General features: G+C 69.3%; 3 protein-coding genes across 4 annotated transcripts; 1 reads left to right on the top strand and 2 right to left on the bottom strand.

Moving 5' to 3' along the window:
- Positions 1-5,949, top strand: MARS1 (methionyl-tRNA synthetase 1). Its single transcript, XM_082299148.1, has 21 exons — positions 1-107; positions 214-310; positions 467-545; positions 616-750; positions 1,263-1,338; positions 1,409-1,563; positions 1,635-1,747; positions 1,817-1,933; positions 2,192-2,395; positions 2,477-2,678; positions 2,881-2,955; positions 3,038-3,208; positions 3,301-3,396; positions 3,489-3,606; positions 3,800-4,013; positions 4,144-4,275; positions 4,357-4,461; positions 4,912-5,095; positions 5,238-5,309; positions 5,474-5,581; positions 5,679-5,949. Exons 1-21 carry the CDS (start codon positions 5-7, stop codon positions 5,823-5,825), a joined length of 2,703 nt encoding a protein of 900 aa, XP_082155274.1. The 5' UTR covers positions 1-4; the 3' UTR covers positions 5,826-5,949.
- A 125-nt stretch (positions 5,950-6,074) lies between these two features.
- On the bottom strand, positions 6,075-7,122 carry DDIT3 (DNA damage inducible transcript 3). Of its 2 annotated transcripts, XM_082299190.1 has the most exons (4): positions 7,051-7,122; positions 6,807-6,854; positions 6,534-6,685; positions 6,075-6,449 (listed from the first exon to the last, which is right to left on the bottom strand). In XM_082299190.1, exons 3-4 carry the CDS (start codon positions 6,660-6,662, stop codon positions 6,084-6,086), a joined length of 495 nt encoding a protein of 164 aa, XP_082155316.1. In that variant the 5' UTR covers positions 6,663-6,685; positions 6,807-6,854; positions 7,051-7,122; the 3' UTR covers positions 6,075-6,083. The 2 variants fall into 2 exon arrangements, with proteins under 2 accessions (XP_082155316.1, XP_082155315.1); XM_082299189.1 differs by having other exon boundaries at positions 6,075-6,685.
- A 1,101-nt stretch (positions 7,123-8,223) lies between these two features.
- On the bottom strand, positions 8,224-16,124 carry DCTN2 (dynactin subunit 2). The gene is made up of 14 exons (XM_082299177.1): positions 16,012-16,124; positions 14,800-14,868; positions 11,895-11,991; positions 11,712-11,773; positions 10,281-10,379; positions 10,017-10,177; positions 9,706-9,853; positions 9,545-9,610; positions 9,400-9,438; positions 9,219-9,296; positions 9,014-9,085; positions 8,827-8,929; positions 8,659-8,750; positions 8,224-8,573 (listed from the first exon to the last, which is right to left on the bottom strand). Exons 1-14 carry the CDS (start codon positions 16,045-16,047, stop codon positions 8,487-8,489), a joined length of 1,209 nt encoding a protein of 402 aa, XP_082155303.1. The 5' UTR covers positions 16,048-16,124; the 3' UTR covers positions 8,224-8,486.
- Between the last annotated feature and the right edge of the window lie 106 nt (positions 16,125-16,230).

The following is a 16,230-nucleotide window of genomic DNA, read 5'->3' as shown; positions in this document are numbered from 1 at the left end:
CGCCATGCGGCTCCGGGTCCCGCCGGGCGCTCCCGCCGCCCTCAAGGTGCTCGCGGCCGCCGCCGCCGCCCCCGCGCCCGTGAGGCCGCACCTGGGCGGCCCCGCAGGTGAGACCGGGCCGGCCACGGCCCCCCCGCACCTCCCGGGCCTGACCCCGTTCCCCGGACCGGCCTCGGGACCCCCGCGCGGGCCTGACCCTCTCCCGCTCCACAGAGCGGCCGCGCGGCCTCCCGAGCCCCCCGCGGGCCCCCGGGCTGGAGCTGGAGCTGGACAACGGCACCGTCCTGTTCTCTCCCAACGCCATCTGCCAGTGAGTGCGGGGGACGTGGGGGATCCCCCGAACCCCGCCCTTCATCCCCCAAACCCTCCCCTCAAACCCCCCAGAACTTCCCCCCGAACCTCCTCCAACGCCCCCTTATCCCACGACCCCCCTCTCACACCCCCGACTCCCCCTAACCCCCCGCAGATATTTCTACCTGTGCCGTGGGCAGGAGCCCACCGACCTCACCACTCAGTGGCTGGAATGGGAGGCCACCGAGCTGCAGGTGAGTGACCCCCGGTGCCCGCCGTGCCCCCCCCGGTGCCCGCCCGCTCTGACCCCCGCTGTGTCCGCAGCCGGCGGTGGCCGCTGCCCTGTACCTGCGGCTGGTGCAGGGCCGGGCAGGCCCGGACGCGGTCGGGGACCTGCAGCACCTCTTGGCTCACCTGGAGCAGCACCTGGCCCGCAGCGGCACCACGCACCTGGCCGGGGTGAGTGGGGGTCCTGGGCGGGGGGCTGAGCTCGCTGTTACCTGCCCGACAGGTGTGTCCCCAGCCCTGCCCCCACGCTGTGCCCGAGGGAGGGCAGGGCACTGCTGAGCCCCTGTATGGGAAACGGCCCCCAGTGCCTCCCAGTCCACCCAGTGCCACCCTGCAGCTCCCAAGCCTGGCTTCACCTGGCACTGCCACCACCCAGTGCCCTCCCCAGTGTCCCCATTCTGCCCCAGTTTGTCTCTGTTCTTCCTACATGGTACTCCTGGTGTCTCCCAGACCAGAACACACTCCCAGTCCCTCCCAGTGTCCCCAGTACTCCCAGTATCAAATCGGGCTGTGGCACAGGTTGCCTGATACTCCCAGTACAGTGCCAGTACTCCCAGTATATTCCAGTCTGCCCCCAATGCTGCTGGCCCCCCCAGTACCCAACTCCACTGCAGAGCGCCCAATACCCCCAGTACTCCCTCAGTACAGCCCAGTTCCCCCAGTATGTGCCTGTCTCCCCCCAGGACGCCGCCTCGGTCGCTGATGTGGTGGTGTGGGGCAGCCTATTCCCAGTGCTCCAGGACGAGACCAGCGTGCCCAGTAAGAGCCGGTGGGTGGGCGGGGGGGTCCCTGCGGGGCCGGCGCTCACGGCCGCTGTGTCCCCACCCAGGTGAGCTGCAGGTGCTGCGCTCCTGGTTCCGGGCCATGTCCCTGTGGGAGCCGTGCCGGGACGCGGCCGCGCTGCTGCCGGAGGCGCTGCGGGAGCTCCGGGACCACCTGGCCCAGCACCCCCCAGCCCAGCTGGGCCCCCGCCACGAGCCCCAGGTGCGGCCCCGGCCCCGGGGGGGAGGTTGGGGGAGCAGGTGGGCGCAGCCCCCCTCACCCGGTGCCCGCAGGACGAGGAGGGTCCCGAGCGGATGCTGACCGACGACGACATCGCGGCCGCCGTGGACATCTGGGCCCGGGGCCCTGCGGCGCTGCCCCCGCCCCGGCAGCCACAGACACCTGTGTGAGTGCCCAGGTGACACCGGGGGGTTTGGGTGGGGGGGACGCTGCTCTGACCCCCCCTCCCCACCAGGTTACCTGTGGAGGGCGAAAGGAACGTCCTGATCACCAGCGCGCTGCCCTACGTCAACAACGTCCCTCACCTGGGCAACATCATCGGCTGCGTGCTCAGCGCCGACACCTTCGCCAGGTGAGGCTGCAGGGAGCCTCCCTGGGGCTGGGGGGGGCTGTGCTGGCTGCACAGGTGTGACAGGTGTGGGACACCCCCTGGGGCCCGTGGGTGACCGAGGAGGGGGTCGGATGATGGCGAGGGGGTGACCAGGGGATTGTTGGGGGGGTGTTGTGCTGTCCGCACACCTGTGCAGGTGTGACAGGTGCCCGTGCCCGGGTGGGACAGGTGTGCCCCTGCATCTGTGCCAGGTGCCCACACCCAGGCGTGTCCCCGCAGGTACTGCCGGCTGCGGAACTGGAACACGCTGTTCGTGTGTGGCACAGACGAGTACGGCACGGCCACGGAGACGCGGGCGCTGGAGGAGGGGCTGAGCCCGCAGGAGCTCTGTGACCGCTACCACGCTGTGCACGCCGACATCTACGCCTGGTTCCGCATCTCCTTCGACCACTTCGGCCGCACCACCACGCCCCAGCAGACCAGGTGAGCCCCAGCAGGCCAGGTGAGCCCCACCTGCACCGGGGGGGGTACCTGTGGCTAACGTGGCCTCCTGTTCCTGCCCAGGATTGCCCAGGACATCTTCCAGCGGCTGCTGGCGCGGGGGTTCCTGCTGCAGGACACGCTGGAGCAGCTGCGCTGCGAGAGCTGCGGGCGGTACCTGGCCGACCGCTTCGTGGAGGGCACCTGCCCCTTCTGTGGCTACGCCGAGGCCCGCGGGGACCAGTGCGACAAGTGCGGGAAGCTCATCAACGCCGTGGAGCTCAAGGTGGGGCAGCACCCCCTGGGGATCCCCCAGCTCCACCTTTGGAGACCTCCCAGTTCACCTCACCTTTGCAGCCCTCCCTAACCCCCCCCGGGCCTTCCTCCTTCGATTTCTGGTAGCGCCCCTTGCCCCACCTTTGGGTGCCCCCCACTCCACCTTTGGGGATCTACTCCCCCAGCATTGGGGATCCCCCATTTTCCCTCAGAACCCCCAGTGCAAGGTTTGCCGTGGTACCCCGGTGGTGACGCCCACCCAGCACCTGTTCCTGGATCTGCCCAAGGTGAGCTGTGCCCCTGGGGGAGGGCTGAGGTGGGGCTGGGGACCCCCAGGTACCCCAGGTGTCCCACCTGTGTCCCCCGCAGCTGGAGGGGCGGCTGGAGGCCTGGCTGGAGCGCACCTTGGCCACAGGGGACTGGACGGCCAATGCCCGGCACATCACGCGCACCTGGCTGCGGGACGGGCTCAAGCCGCGCTGCATCACCCGCGACCTCACCTGGGGCACCCCGGTGCCCCTCGACGGCTTCCGTGACAAGGTGGGTCCCCCCCAGCCTCAGGTGCTCTGCCTGGGGGGGCCCTGCTGAGCCCTCCCCGCTGGGGTCACCTGCTCAGGTGTCACCTCCCCCAGGTGTTCTACGTGTGGTTCGACGCTCCCATCGGGTACCTGTCCATCACGGCCAACTACACCGACCAGTGGGAGCGGTGGTGGAAGAACCCCCAGCAGGTGGGAGGAGCCGGGTGATGGCGCAGGTGGGGACAGAGCGGGACACTCGGTGACACTCGGGTGACGTCTCCACCTGTCCCGTTACCTGCCAGGTGGAGCTCTACAACTTCATGGCCAAGGACAACGTCCCTTTCCACAGCGTCGTCTTCCCCTCCTCGCTCCTGGGTGCTGACGACAACTACACCCTGGTGAAGCACCTGATCGCCACAGGTACAGGCCAGCTGCGGGGTCCCCAGGTGTGGGGGGGGGGTCCCTGGCTGTGAGTGGTACACAGATCTGGGGGGTCCCCGGGTGTGGGGGGTCCCCAGGTGTGTGGGGTCCGTGCTGCCCCTGTGCTGTGCCTGGGGCCGTTCCCTGCCTGCGAGGGGCCGGCTCCCCACGGTGGGCGCTGCCCTGCCCCCAGAGTACCTGAACTACGAGGATGGGAAGTTCTCCAAGAGCCGGGGCGTGGGCGTGTTCGGGGACATGGCCAAGGACACCGGGATCCCCGCTGACGTCTGGCGCTTCTACCTGCTGTACCTGCGGCCCGAGGGCCAGGACAGCGCCTTCTCCTGGGCCGACCTCCTGCTCAAGAACAACTCGGAGCTGCTCAACAACCTGGGCAACTTCATCAACAGGTGCTGGGACACCTGGGGGGGAGGAGAGCTGGGCCCCAGCTGTGCTCACACCTGTCCCACATCTGTCTCCCAGGGTTTGCTCACACCTGTCCCTGGGCTGTGCTCACACCTGTCCCTCCCCTGTCCCCAGGGCTGGCATGTTCGTGTGCAAGTTCTTCGCGGGCGCTGTCCCCGCCATGGTGCTCACAGCCGAGGACCAGCGGCTCCTGGCCCGGGTCACCTTGGAGATGCGCCAGTACCACCAGCTGATGGAGAAAGTCCGGTGGGTGCTGGGGGTCCCAAACCCCAGGGAGGGGGGCAGAGCCTGCCCTGCAGGTGCTCAGCCCCACCTGTGCCCCCTCAGCATCCGTGACGCGCTCAGGTGCGTGCTCAGCATCTCCCGCCACGGCAACCAGTACATCCAGGTGAACGAGCCCTGGAAGCGCATCAAGGGCGACGAGAGGGACAGGTGGGGACGGAGGGGGCACAGAGGGGGCACGGGGGGACAGGGAGGGGGCACTGATGGGGATGGGGGTGGCACTGATTGGGGGCACAGCCATGAGCTGAGGGGGCAGAGGGTGGCATGGAGGGGTCCCCACTCCTGGGTCTGTCAGGGTGGGGGCTGGCACTGCTGGGGGTCAGAGGGAAGGGATGGAGCAAGGCCAGGAGCTGGGGCGGGGACAGAGAGGCCCCTGCCCACAGGCACTGGTAGTAGCGGGGCACAGGGGTGTCACTGATGGCCCCTCCCACAAGCACTGACCAGGTGAGGGTGGGGTCCAGGGGGTCACAGAGGACACTGTGGTGTCCCCCCCACCAGGCAGCGCCCAAGCACACCACGGCAGTGAAGGTGGCACAGGGACGCGGGGGAGGGATCAGGGAGGGGGGCACAGAGGAGTCACTGAGCGTGTCCCCACCCCAGGCAGCGCGCAGGGACGGTGACCGGTGTGGCAGTGAACGTGGCGGCCGCTCTGGCCGCGCTGCTCCAGCCCTTCGTGCCCGGGGTCAGCGCTGCCATCCAGGGCCAGCTCCGCATCCCCCCGGAGCGCTGCGGCCTCGGGCCCGGCCTCACCTGCACCCTGCCTGCCGGACACCGCGTGGGCACGGTACGGCCGGGGGGTGGGCGAGGGCAGCCTGTGCCCCCAGTGCTGTACCCTCAGGAAGGGGAGGGCAGGCCCTGACCCCCGGTGCTGGGGGGGGCAGGTGCTGACCCCACAGGTGTGACCCCTCTGTCCCTGCCGGTGCCAGGTGAGCCCCCTGTTCCAGAAGCTGGAGCCCGAGCAGGTGGAAGCTCTGCGCCAGCGCTTCGGGGGAGGGCAGGTGAGTGGGGGCTGAGGTGCCCCCCTGCCCCGTTCTTCCCTCCTCATTCCCAGTCCAAAGGTGCTGCTGTAGAGCCCCAGGTAACTCCTGGTGCTGCCCCAGGTGAGCTGCACCTGCCCCAAACAGGAGGGGAGGCCTTATCCCCCCATCTCTTCCTCTTACAGGCCAAACAGACCCCCCCAGCCTCAGCCCCACCTCCAGCCCCCAACACTTCTGCAGCTCCAGGTGACCCCAAAGTGATCCAGGAGCTGACAGAGCAGGTGGCCAAGCAGGTGAGGTGGGACAGGGCATGGGACGCAGGCTCTGTCAGGCCTTTAATTCCCCCCAAAGCCTCATCACACCTTCAAATCCTTCCCCCCACCTGTCCAGGGCAACCTGGTGAGGCAGCTGAAGGCAGCCCAGGTGGAGAAGGCCCAGGTGGACGCCCAGGTGGCCAAACTGCTGGAGCTGAAGCAGCAGCTGGCGCTGGCTGAAGGCCGGAGCCCCGAAGTCCCCAAGGGCAAGCGGAAGAAGTAGCCCCAGTAACCAGACTGGGACATTCTGCAGCGTGGCCCCAGGGCCTCCAGTGACCACACCGGGCCGTGCTGGTTGTGGTTAGATGTGTGTAATAAATGACAAGAGCTGTACAACAGCGTGGAGAAGCTGCATCCACTTGTCTGTCCACAATGTCCGTCTGTCCAAAGGGCTGCCCCCACCAGTCCGTGGGGCAGCAGAGTCCTTGTCCCCGGCTGCGGGGCAGCGCTGACACCTTCGGTCCGTGTCCCGGGGCTGCCCCTACACCCGGCGCAGGTTGACGATGCGGTCGATGAGCGCGGCGCGGGTGCGCTGCACCTCGGCGCTGAGCCGCTGGATCTCGGCGCGGAGCCGCTCGTTGTGCGCCGTCAGCTCCCGCACCCGCCGCTCCCCGTCCCGCTGCCGCCGCTCCCCGTCCCGCGGAGCCCCGGGGCCGCCGCGCCGCTTCCTCCGCGCCCCCTGCGCCGCCTCCTCCTCCTCCTCGGCGGGGCCTGGGAGGGCACTGGAGCTCCCACCGGGGGCCGCGCCCGGGGCTTCCGCTGGTGCCGCGCCCTCCGGCCCCAGCAGCTCCAGCAGCTCCTCGGCCAGAGCCGCGTCCAGCCCGCAGCCCCCCGGGCCCGGGTCCACCTGCGGAGAGAGCGGGGACCAGGAACGGTGATGGATGGGGGACCCCGCCCCGCGCCCCCCGGGCCCCCCCAGCCCCGCGCTCACCTGCTCAGCCCCCCAGGTGGGGGCGGTTCCGGGGGGCTCCGCCGCCAGCACCTCCTGCAGGTCCTGGTACCACCCCTCCAGCTCCCAGCCGGGGGGGCCGCCCGGCCCCCACAGCCCTTCGGCCGCCATTGTCACCTCGGGCCCGGCACGGGCTGGGGGAGGCAGAAAGGAACGGGAACGGAGTGAGGGGGGGGCTCGGGCCGGGACCTCCGGTGCTCGAGCCGGCCCCGGGACCCAAAGGCTGTGTGCGTACGGCGGGGGATGTCCCCTTACCTGCTCTCAGGTGTGATGGTCGGCGAGGACACACTTTCTCCTGGATGCCTGGGGAAGGAGCGAGGGAGTGGTGTTAGGATCGGTGACCCCACGACCCCGTCCCGCTCCCGGGGTCACCGTCCCGCGGAGGCGGCTGCGGCCGCTCCGGTTTTCCCCCGGGACCAAGCGGATACCCTCCGCCTGCGCCCCCCGCCCCAGCGTCCCTCGGGGCCGGCCCCCGGGTTGCCCCCCGCCCTCCCCGCACCTTTCTGGGTGGTCCCGGCTCCCCCCGGCCCCGCTCCGCTCGCTGCCCCCGCTTCATCCTCGTCCGCATCGTCCCGCGCTGCGCCCCCTCCCCCGCCCCGCGCCGCTTTAAGGGGAGCCTGACGCAACGCTCGCGCCGGCAGCAGCCAATGGGCGCGGGAGAACCGTGACCGGCAGGGAAGCGCCAACCAATGGGAGCGCGCCGGGGGCGGGGCGGACGGCACCGCCCAGCGCGCGGGGGGGGCGCGCGGGGGGGTCACGCGGGGATGATGCAATGGCGGGAAATGGGCCCCGCCCCCCAGCGAGCACGGGGCGAGGGGGCGGGGCTTGCCCGGGAGTTGGGCGGGGCTTGTCTGTGACTGGGCGGGGCTTGCAGGGAGCGGGCGGGGCCTCGGCGGCACCGGGGCTCGTTCCCCCCCCGGGATTAACGAGGGGCCGGGGGCGGGGGGGGTCTCAGGCAGTCTCAGCCCCCCACCCCCACGTCAAGAGCCTCTCATTGCAAGTGGGAGGCACTGGGGAGAGGGGGTGGGACTGGGGGAACTGGGAGCACTGGGGCGAGGGGGTGGGACTGGGGCAACTGGGAGCACTGGGGCGAGGGGGTGGGACTGGGGGAACTGGGAGCACTGGGGCGAGGGGGTGGGACTGGGGCAACTGGGAGCACTGGGGCGAGGGGGTGGGACTGGGGGAACTGGGAGCACTGGGGCGAGGGAGTGGGACTGGGGGAACTGGGGGCACTGGAGCTGGGAGGGCAGGTGGGACTGAGGGAACTGGGGGAACTGGGGGCATTGGAGGTGGGACTGGGGGAACTGGGAGCACTGGAGCTGGGAGGGCAGGTGGGACTGGGGCCACTGGAGCTGGGAGGGCAGGTGGGACTGGGGGAGCTGGGGGAAGCTGGTGGCACTTGGGGGGAACTGGTGACATGGGGTGCTGTGGCTGTATGGGTGGGGGGCTGCAGAACGGGTGTGGGGGGCCTGGGGGAGCAGGACTGGGGACACACCTGGGCCACCTCCCCCCTACTTTGGGGGCCCAGCTTCCCCCTGTCCCCTCGTCCTCATGGGGGTCCTGGCTCCAAGAGGTTCCCCTCGGGTCCACCCCAATCCCAGCACTGCCCACCCTCGGTTTGGGGGGCCCTGCTCCTGCCCCCCATCAGCGATGCTGACACACACACTGGGAGCTGAGTTGTTTATTGGGGTACAGGGGGGACCAGAGACCCACACACGGGGATGGAGCAGGGGGGTAGGGACAACCCCCTGTGGGGACTGAGGGGGTGCAGAGACCCCTGGGGGGATGGGGACAGAGGATGTGCCGGGGGGGCAGAGCCGGGGTATTTACAAGCAGCAGCTGGGACCGGCGTGGGGGGGTCACGGGGCCCAGGGGGTCGCTGGGGGGGCCTGGGGAAGTCCTCAGGGGAAGCCCAGGGTGTGGCTTGGGGTCTTGTCACTTCTGCAGCCGCTTGATGCGGGCATCGATGTCGGCGAAGTTGTCCTCGACGATGGCCAGGTTGTCCTTCATCGTCTTCTGCACCTGGGGGGGGCAGGAGGAGGGGATGGGGTGATGGGGGGGACAGGTGGACACCCCAGGGCCGGGCGTGGGGGCCAGGGGGACCCACCTCGGCCAACAGCACCGCGTTGTCCTTGAGAGCCCCTGCGATCTCCTGCTGCGTCGTGTCCAGGTGCACCAGCACCTGCCCGAACTGGGTGGCTGGAGGGGGGCACACCTGAGTGCTGGGGAGGGCAGTGACCCTCCCCCGGTGTCCCCGAGCCCCCCCGGCCCTCACCTTGCTCGTGCAGGTCCCGCAGGGTCACCAGGCGCTGCACCACGTCGGGCAGGGCACTGGCCACAGCATCCCAGCTCTGCAGCGTCTCATACAGCTGGTGGATCTGAGGGGCAGCAATTGGGGGGTCAGCGCAGCCCGGGGGGGCTCTCTGGATCCCCCCGTGGCCTCTGGGCCCCACAGCCCATACCTTGCTCTGGGTGTCGGCGTCCTGCACCGTGGCCTTGTGCTTGGCGATCTCGTTCACCTTCCCCAGGACGCTCTGGTGTGGGGGGAGAAAGAGACCCCAAATCCAGCAGTGGCCCCCCAAATCCAGTAATGTCTCCCAGTTTCAGCAGTGCCCCCCAATCCAGCAGTGCCCCCCAATTGCAGCAGTGCCCCCCAGCCCCCCTCACCTGCAGCCGAGCCTCCACCTGGTCCAGCACAGCCACGTCCAGAATGTTCACCTTGGCCTGCAGCACCTGCACCGTGTCCTGGGGGTGGGGGGGCAGGTGAGGGGGGGTACGGCAGCCCCCCAAAGTGCTGGGGGCGGGGGGGGGGACAGGGCTCCCCCCAGTTTCCCCATGCCCAACTCACCATGAGGCTGGAGCCCTTCAGCCCCACCAACAGTGGGTTCTGTGGGGGAAAACGGCGTCAGTGGGGCAGGAGGGGGCAGATAAAGGATGGGGGTAGCAGAGGGGCAGGAGGGAGGCAGGGCGGCCCCCCTCACCTGGGCACCCACCTGGCTGTCGGGCTCACACCTCACGGCCGCCTCCAGCTGCGCCAGACGCTTCTCCAGCTCCGACACCTGTGGGGTGTGGAGTGAGGTGCCGGGACCGCAGTGCAGGGCCAGGTCCCAGGTGCGGTGCCCCCCCGCTGTGGGGCCAGCAAACCCCCGCTCACCTTGGCAGACTGGGCAAACTGGTCCTGCTCCGGCCTCCAGTAGAGCTCGAAGGTGACAGCATCGCCGGCGGGGGCGGGGGCCCGGGCAGGGCCCTTCCCCGGGGTCGCTTTGCTGCACTTGGCCACCTCCAGCTGCTGCAGCAGCCGCCTGGGGACAGGCAGGAGGGGACAAGGTAGGCACAGGGACAAGGGGGGCACGGGGGCAAAGGGGGCACAAGGACAAAGCAGGCAGAGGACAAGGTGGGCAGGGTCCCTGTCCCAGCCCCACGGGGACGCTGCCACCCCCTCCCGGGGTCCCGTCCCCCACTCACTTGGCCAGGGCACCCTCGGGGTCAGCAAAGTCAATGGCGGCACCAGGGCCCAGCACCTTCTCCAGGTGGGAGCTGAGCAGCTGCTGCTTCAGCACCTCCACCTGCCTGGCCAGGGCCATGGGTGTGAGCTCCTCCTCAGCCCCCGACTCCTTCACCGAGCTCTGAGGGGACACACAGGGGCTGTGTCACCCTCGGGACACACCCTGGGACACACACCTGGGTGGGTGCTCACCTGTGTCACCCCCAGGTCAGGTGGGAGCTCACCTGGATCTGCTCCACGTCCCGGAGCAGCTCCTGCACCTCGTGCTGCAACCGCTGGAATCGCTGCTGCGGCGTCTCCTTGGCACCAAGACCCTCACCCAGCTGCGGGAGAAATGGGTCGGGGGGCTCACAGGGGGCCAGGGGGCTCACACAGGGTCAGGGGAGCTCCTGGGATGTTGGAGGGGTCATGGTGGGTTCAGGTGTTTCATGGGGTGCTCAGGGATCTCACGGGGTCAGGGGTCTCAGAGGTCTCAGAGGGGGTCAGGGGTGTCACGGGGGGGCTCAGGGGGTTCACAGGTGCTGGCAGCAGAAGGAGCAAGTGAGGCCTGCAGGGACAGGTCGGAGCAGCCTCAGGTGGCAGCACCTGGTCCTCAGGTGGCACCTAAAGGGAACCTGATGGGGTCAATGGGGTGGGACAGGAGCAGCCCAGGAGGGTCCTGAACCAACAAGGAGAGGGGCTGCACTGGAGCTCTTCATCCTCACAGAGCTCCTCATGTTCACACTCAGAGCTGCCCATCTTCATCCTCATGAAGCTCATCTTCATCCACATGGAGCTCTTCATCCTCACCCCCATGAAGCTCCTCACCATCACCCCCGTGGATCTCCCCATCTCAGTAGTGCCCACAGAGCTCCTCCTCCTCCTGACCCGCAGCTCTAAAGCCGTGGGGGTGGTTCTGGGTGGTTGTGTGTCCCCCGTGGAATGGGGGGGTTTCCTGGTCTTTGCCCAAATCCAGCTGTTCCCAGAGCAAACCCGAGCTGGGCCAGTGTAGGGGGTGATGGCCTGGCCCGATGGGCCACAGTGACCAGGCCAGGGGCCGGGGGACACAGATGTCACCCTGCTCCGAGCTGGCCAAGAAGAAGCCAGGTGAGCCTCAGTCACCTTCTCCCCTTTGACCCTGGGTGACAGGGACTGCAGCCCACCCTGAGCCCCTGTGAGGGGCCTGAGGGACCACAGGAACCGGGACCGCCCAGGGAACGGGGGTGACAGAACCTCACAGAGGCACTGAGGGGACAGACACTGAGGGGCCCTGTGCTTGGGGGGACAGACCCCAGGACATGGGGAAGGGGCAGCCAGGGAAGGCCCAGGGGTCCTGGGGGACATCCAGCCAAACGTGAGCCAGCCAAGATCATCCTGGGACCCCCAGGTCCATCCCCAGATCCATCCTAGGACCCCCAGCTCTATCCCAGGACTCGGTGACCAGCACTGTCCTGAGCACCCTAGGGGGGTCTGTGCTCGGGACAGGGGCTCCCAGCACAGCAGACTGGGATGGACTGGGGAGAGACCAGCACGGTGCTGGTGGAGCTGGCACATCGCTGCTGTGAGGCACAGCTGGGGGCTGCAGCCGGTGACGCCGGGGGTCCCACGGGACCTGTGGCCCACAGGGATGTCCCCAGCAGTGTGTGGGGAGGAGGGGGTGCCCCTTCCCCGCTCACCATCTCATACTCTCCGGCCTCATAACCCGTCGTCCTCGTCCGGCCGATGCGGTCAGAGAAATCTGGAAGAGGCAGAGCCGGGTGTGACCCAGCAAAGCACGTGGGGCTCAGCCCCCCAGGGGTGCCCTGGCCCATCCCCAGCCTGCCCAGCCCCTCCCGGCCCCCCTGAGCCCCCCAGCTCACCCACACCCTCGGTGCCCAGGCGCTTGTCCCGGAACTTCTCGTAGGCGGCGTTGGGGTTGATGATCAGGTGCTCCACGCTGGTGCTGCTCAGCTCCTCCTGCACACAGAGCCCCCTCAGCCACAGCCGCAGCACCCGGCGGCTCCCCGCACTGCCACCGCCCCCAGCACGGACAGGGATGGGGACGAGGGGGCCCCAGGGCTGCCGCCACCCCCAGCACACGGCATGGGCAGGACGGGGGGTGGTGGCCCGGTCCTCCCCAGGACACAGGCACAGGCCCCCAGCACGGCTCTGCAGGCAGCGATGTGGCACGTCCCCAAGGGTCCAGGGTGGGGACAGCAGACCCTGGCTTGGGCCAGCATGGTGACATTGGAGCCCTGGTCTGGCCCAGCCCACCAGGCAGGGACCCCCCAAGGGCCGTGTCGGGACTTGGGACCCCTGGCCTGGCCTGGTCCAACTCAGGGACCTCCAAGGTTCAGCCTACCCCAAAGTGTGGAACATTCCAGCAGCCCCTGGCCAGGCCCAGGACCCATTGCTGGCCCCTCCAGGGTGACCCCTGGCTCCGTGGGACTGTCACTGTCCCCCAGCTGCGTTTTGGCAGGACACCCTCCTCCCCAGGGTGACCCCCGGCCCCCTGGGGCTGTCACTGTCCCCTGGCTGCCTTTTGGGGTGACCTCCCCCAGAGGGGCAGTGGGGGGCATAGGCTCCCAGACCCCCAGACCAAGGGGCCGTGCCCTGTGCCAGGCAGGGTGGGCACAGCTGACGTGTCCAGGCTCCCCTCGCCCCCAGCTGCCATCAAGGGAGTCCCCAGCTCAGCAGGGCTCTGGGGGGGACCCAAAGGACCCCCCTGCGGCCCCTCTCCAGCCCCTCCCGGCTCTGGCCCCGGTGCTGTCAGGGAGCCCTGGGTTGCTGCGGGGAGTGAGAGCGGCGGGAGCAGCGCTGGCAGCGTTAGGGGGCTGCGGTGGGTGGCAGCGGGTGACAGTGGCTGAGGGACAGTGACAGCAGCCGGGAGACGGGCGCTTACCAGCTCCTGGCGTTTCCCAGAGGTGAGAAAGTCAGAGCAAGGTTAGAGAGGGGAGAGAGAGACAAAATCCGCGTTAGAAGGTCCGGCCCGCGCCCGCCGCCCCCCGAGGGCTGGGGACCCCTGCGGGATGGGCACCCCCGCGAGACAGGGAACCCCACGGGATGGGGACCCCCGAGGGCTGGGGACCCCTGCAGGACGAGGGGCAGGGGGACAGACCCGGGGCAGCCGGGGGTGGGGGCAGCAGGGCCGTGCCCTGCAGGGCAGCAGGATGTGGCCAGAGTTTCGGGGCTCACCCCGTAACTGCCCTCCCCAGCTCTGGCTCTTCCCCAGGGTGGGGGGATGTGAGTGGAGCCAGGGGCTCCCCCACAGGACCCCAACACTCAGTGGGACCCCAGGGCCCCCGGGAGGCCTGGGGGGGCTCTGAAGGAGCATGAGCTGCCCCAGCCCAGCAGCTGCCCCAGGCACTGGCAGTAGTGAGGGGGCTCAGCACGGCCCCCCCATGCCCAGGCAGTGTCTCCAGGGCAGTGAGACCCAGCCTGAGGGTCCTGGGGGGTCCCGGGGGGGTCCCAAGGCCAGGGGGGCAGTGTGGGCAGCAGGCAGAGGATGCAGAGGGCAAGGCAGAGCAGGTGGGGGGGCAGCACAGGGCACCCCAAAATGCCCAGCGCAGCGGGGGGACCCCCGAGGGGACAGCGCTGGGACCCCCATGCACATGCAGCAGTGCCCCCCCCATGCACCCCAAAGCAGGGCCACGCTTACTTGTGCAAACTGAGTCCAGGCCAGGTGGGAGCGGGGGGGGAAGCGGGGGGAACCCTGGTCAGTTTGGGGGGCTCCCCAAGGGGGAGGAAGGACCCCTCAACGCCCCAGAGCTGGTGGAGGGCTCCCCGAGGCAGGGGGGCCTAAGACCCCCCATCCCTCACCTCCCACCACAGTAGGGGCCACACATCACCTCATGATTTTGGGTCTACTTTAGGTTCAAACCCCTGTTTCAGTCCATCTCACTGGGGTGGGTCTCTTTGCCCCCCTCAGGATTTGGGGGTGCCTGGTGGGCCCCTGCTCCATGCCAGGGAGCTGTGCCTATCTCCCAGACCCCAAAAACACCAACGGCACCGGGGCTAGAGGGTGGTTGCACCCCCTGCACCCCCAAGGCCTGGCACCCCCTCACTGGTTCAGAGGGCACCGCGTCACCCCTCGTGCTGTGACCCCCATCGTCCTCCCCAGCACATCTGGGGGTCACCCCACACCCCTGGGGGTCCTTTGTGCCGTGTGGCCTCAAGGACAGACCCCCATGTCCCCCCATCCACGAGGGTCCCTCGTGCCTCTCGAGGACAGAACCCACTGTCACCCCCCTGGGCCCTGGGGGTCCTTCGGGCCCCTCCTGGACCTCTGTGTCGCTCCACTCCGGGGGTCCCTTGAGCCCCTCGAGGACAGACCCCCCTGTCACCCCACACTGAAGTCCCTGTGCAGCTGCCCCCCAAGAATGGCCTTAGCCCAGGCCTGGGGACCTCCCACTACTCAGAGCAGGTTTAGGGGATCCCCCTTGTTCCCCTTGGGGTGGGGTCAGGGGACTGGCAGCCCCTTCCTCCTGGGGACATGGACAGCAAGGACGAGGACAGCACCCTGTGGGGGGGAGGCTGTGTCCTGCTGTCCCCGTCCCGCCCCCCAAAGCACGGGCAGGATGCCACTGTAGGGGACATTGTCACCGTGGGGAGACTTTGTCACCGTGGGGGGGATGTGTCACTCTGGGGTGCTGCTGGCTGCGTGGGGGGCAGGAGCCGCTTCCCTGCCACGGCGCCGGTCTGGGGGGGGCCGGATGGGCTGGGGGGTCCCGGGGGGGTCCCGGGGGTCCGGTCCAGCTGCTGCTTCCCCCACCGGCCGGGCCTTACCGCCTCGAACTCAGCCTGGTCATCCTCGGGCAGGTCACTGGTCTCGTAGACGTCGGGCTCGTTGCGGGCCTGTGGCACCAGGGGCTGTGCTGGGACCCCCACCCGGCCCCGGCTGCCCCCCAGCAGCTCCCTGCCCCCCACACCTCACCCCCCATGGACACCTCCGATGTGCCACATCTCCCTCTGCACATCCCAGTGTCCCCACACCCCTTGCTGACTGCCCCTGCTCCCCCAGCAGCCCTTCGAACACCCCAATGTGCTCCCAACGCCCTGACTCCCTGCCCCTGTCCCCTGACCTCCCCCATGCTCTGTGTCCCGATTCCCACAGTCACCCCAAACACCCCGGGGTGCTCCCACCCCCCAGGGGTCCGTGTTCCCCCCACAGCCTGGCCCTCACCAGCACCTTCCTCACCCAGAGCTCCCTGGCACCCCAAGCCCCCTCCCCAGCCCCAGCTCGCTCCCATTCCTACAGACATCCCAAATGTTGCCAACCCCCAGACCCCCTTGACCCCTCAGAATCCCCAGCTCACCTCCAGATCTTCTCAGAGACCTACAACCCCACAGATGCCCCAAATCCCCCTGGTCCCATACCCCGTCAGTCATCCCAATCTCAGAACCCACAAATTTATCTGATCCCTCCGGCCCCTCAGCTGCCCTGACCCCCTCGGACCCCCCCTCATGCCCTCAGACCACCTCAGGACCCCTGACCCCACCAATCTCCCGTCATTCTCCCCCCAGGCCCCTCAATCCCCTCAGATCCCCCCGGGCCTCCCCAAACCCCTTGGACCCCCTCAGTCCCCCCCAGTGCCCACGGATCCCTAAATTCCTGCAGACTCCCCCCGCATCCTCTCCCCATCCTGAGACACCCCCCAGCACCCTCAGATCCCCTTGACCCCCTCTGACTCCTCGGACCCTCTCAGAGCCCCCCTTCTCCGACCTCCGCAAACCCCTCCACATCCCGCTGGTCCCTTCACTGTTCCGAGACCCCCCGAGACCCCCGCAGTTCCCTCATTCTCTCCCAGGGCCCTCATCCCGTTTGACATCCCCGATCCCCTCACACCCCTCAGATCCCCCGGACCCTCCCGATCCCCTCACACCCCTCAGATCCCCCTGACCCTCCCGATCCCCTCACACCCCTCAGCACCCCCAGGCCCCTGATCCCCCCACACCCCTCAGCCCCCCGCCTCCTCCCCGGCCCGGCCCCGCACTCACGATGCCGGGGAGGTCGGCGTACTTGGGGTCGGCCATGGCGGGGGCCGGTGTTGGGGGGGTGTCGGTGTTTGGGGGGTGTCGGTGTTGGGGGGGGTTCGGTGCTGGGGGGGGTCGGTGCCGGGGGGTCCCGGAATGGCCGCGCAGGGCCGGGGCGGGGCCGATCTCGCGAGAGTGGCGCGGGGCGGCGCGAGAGGCGAGAACGCAGGGGCGTGGCCAGGG

Source organism: Coloeus monedula, assembly GCF_965178545.1.
Source record: "Coloeus monedula genome assembly, chromosome: 30".
In the NCBI taxonomy this organism is placed as follows: domain Eukaryota; kingdom Metazoa; phylum Chordata; class Aves; order Passeriformes; family Corvidae; genus Coloeus; species Coloeus monedula.
Note: the sequence above shows the minus strand (reverse complement) of the source record. Positions and strands in the feature narration are given on the sequence as shown.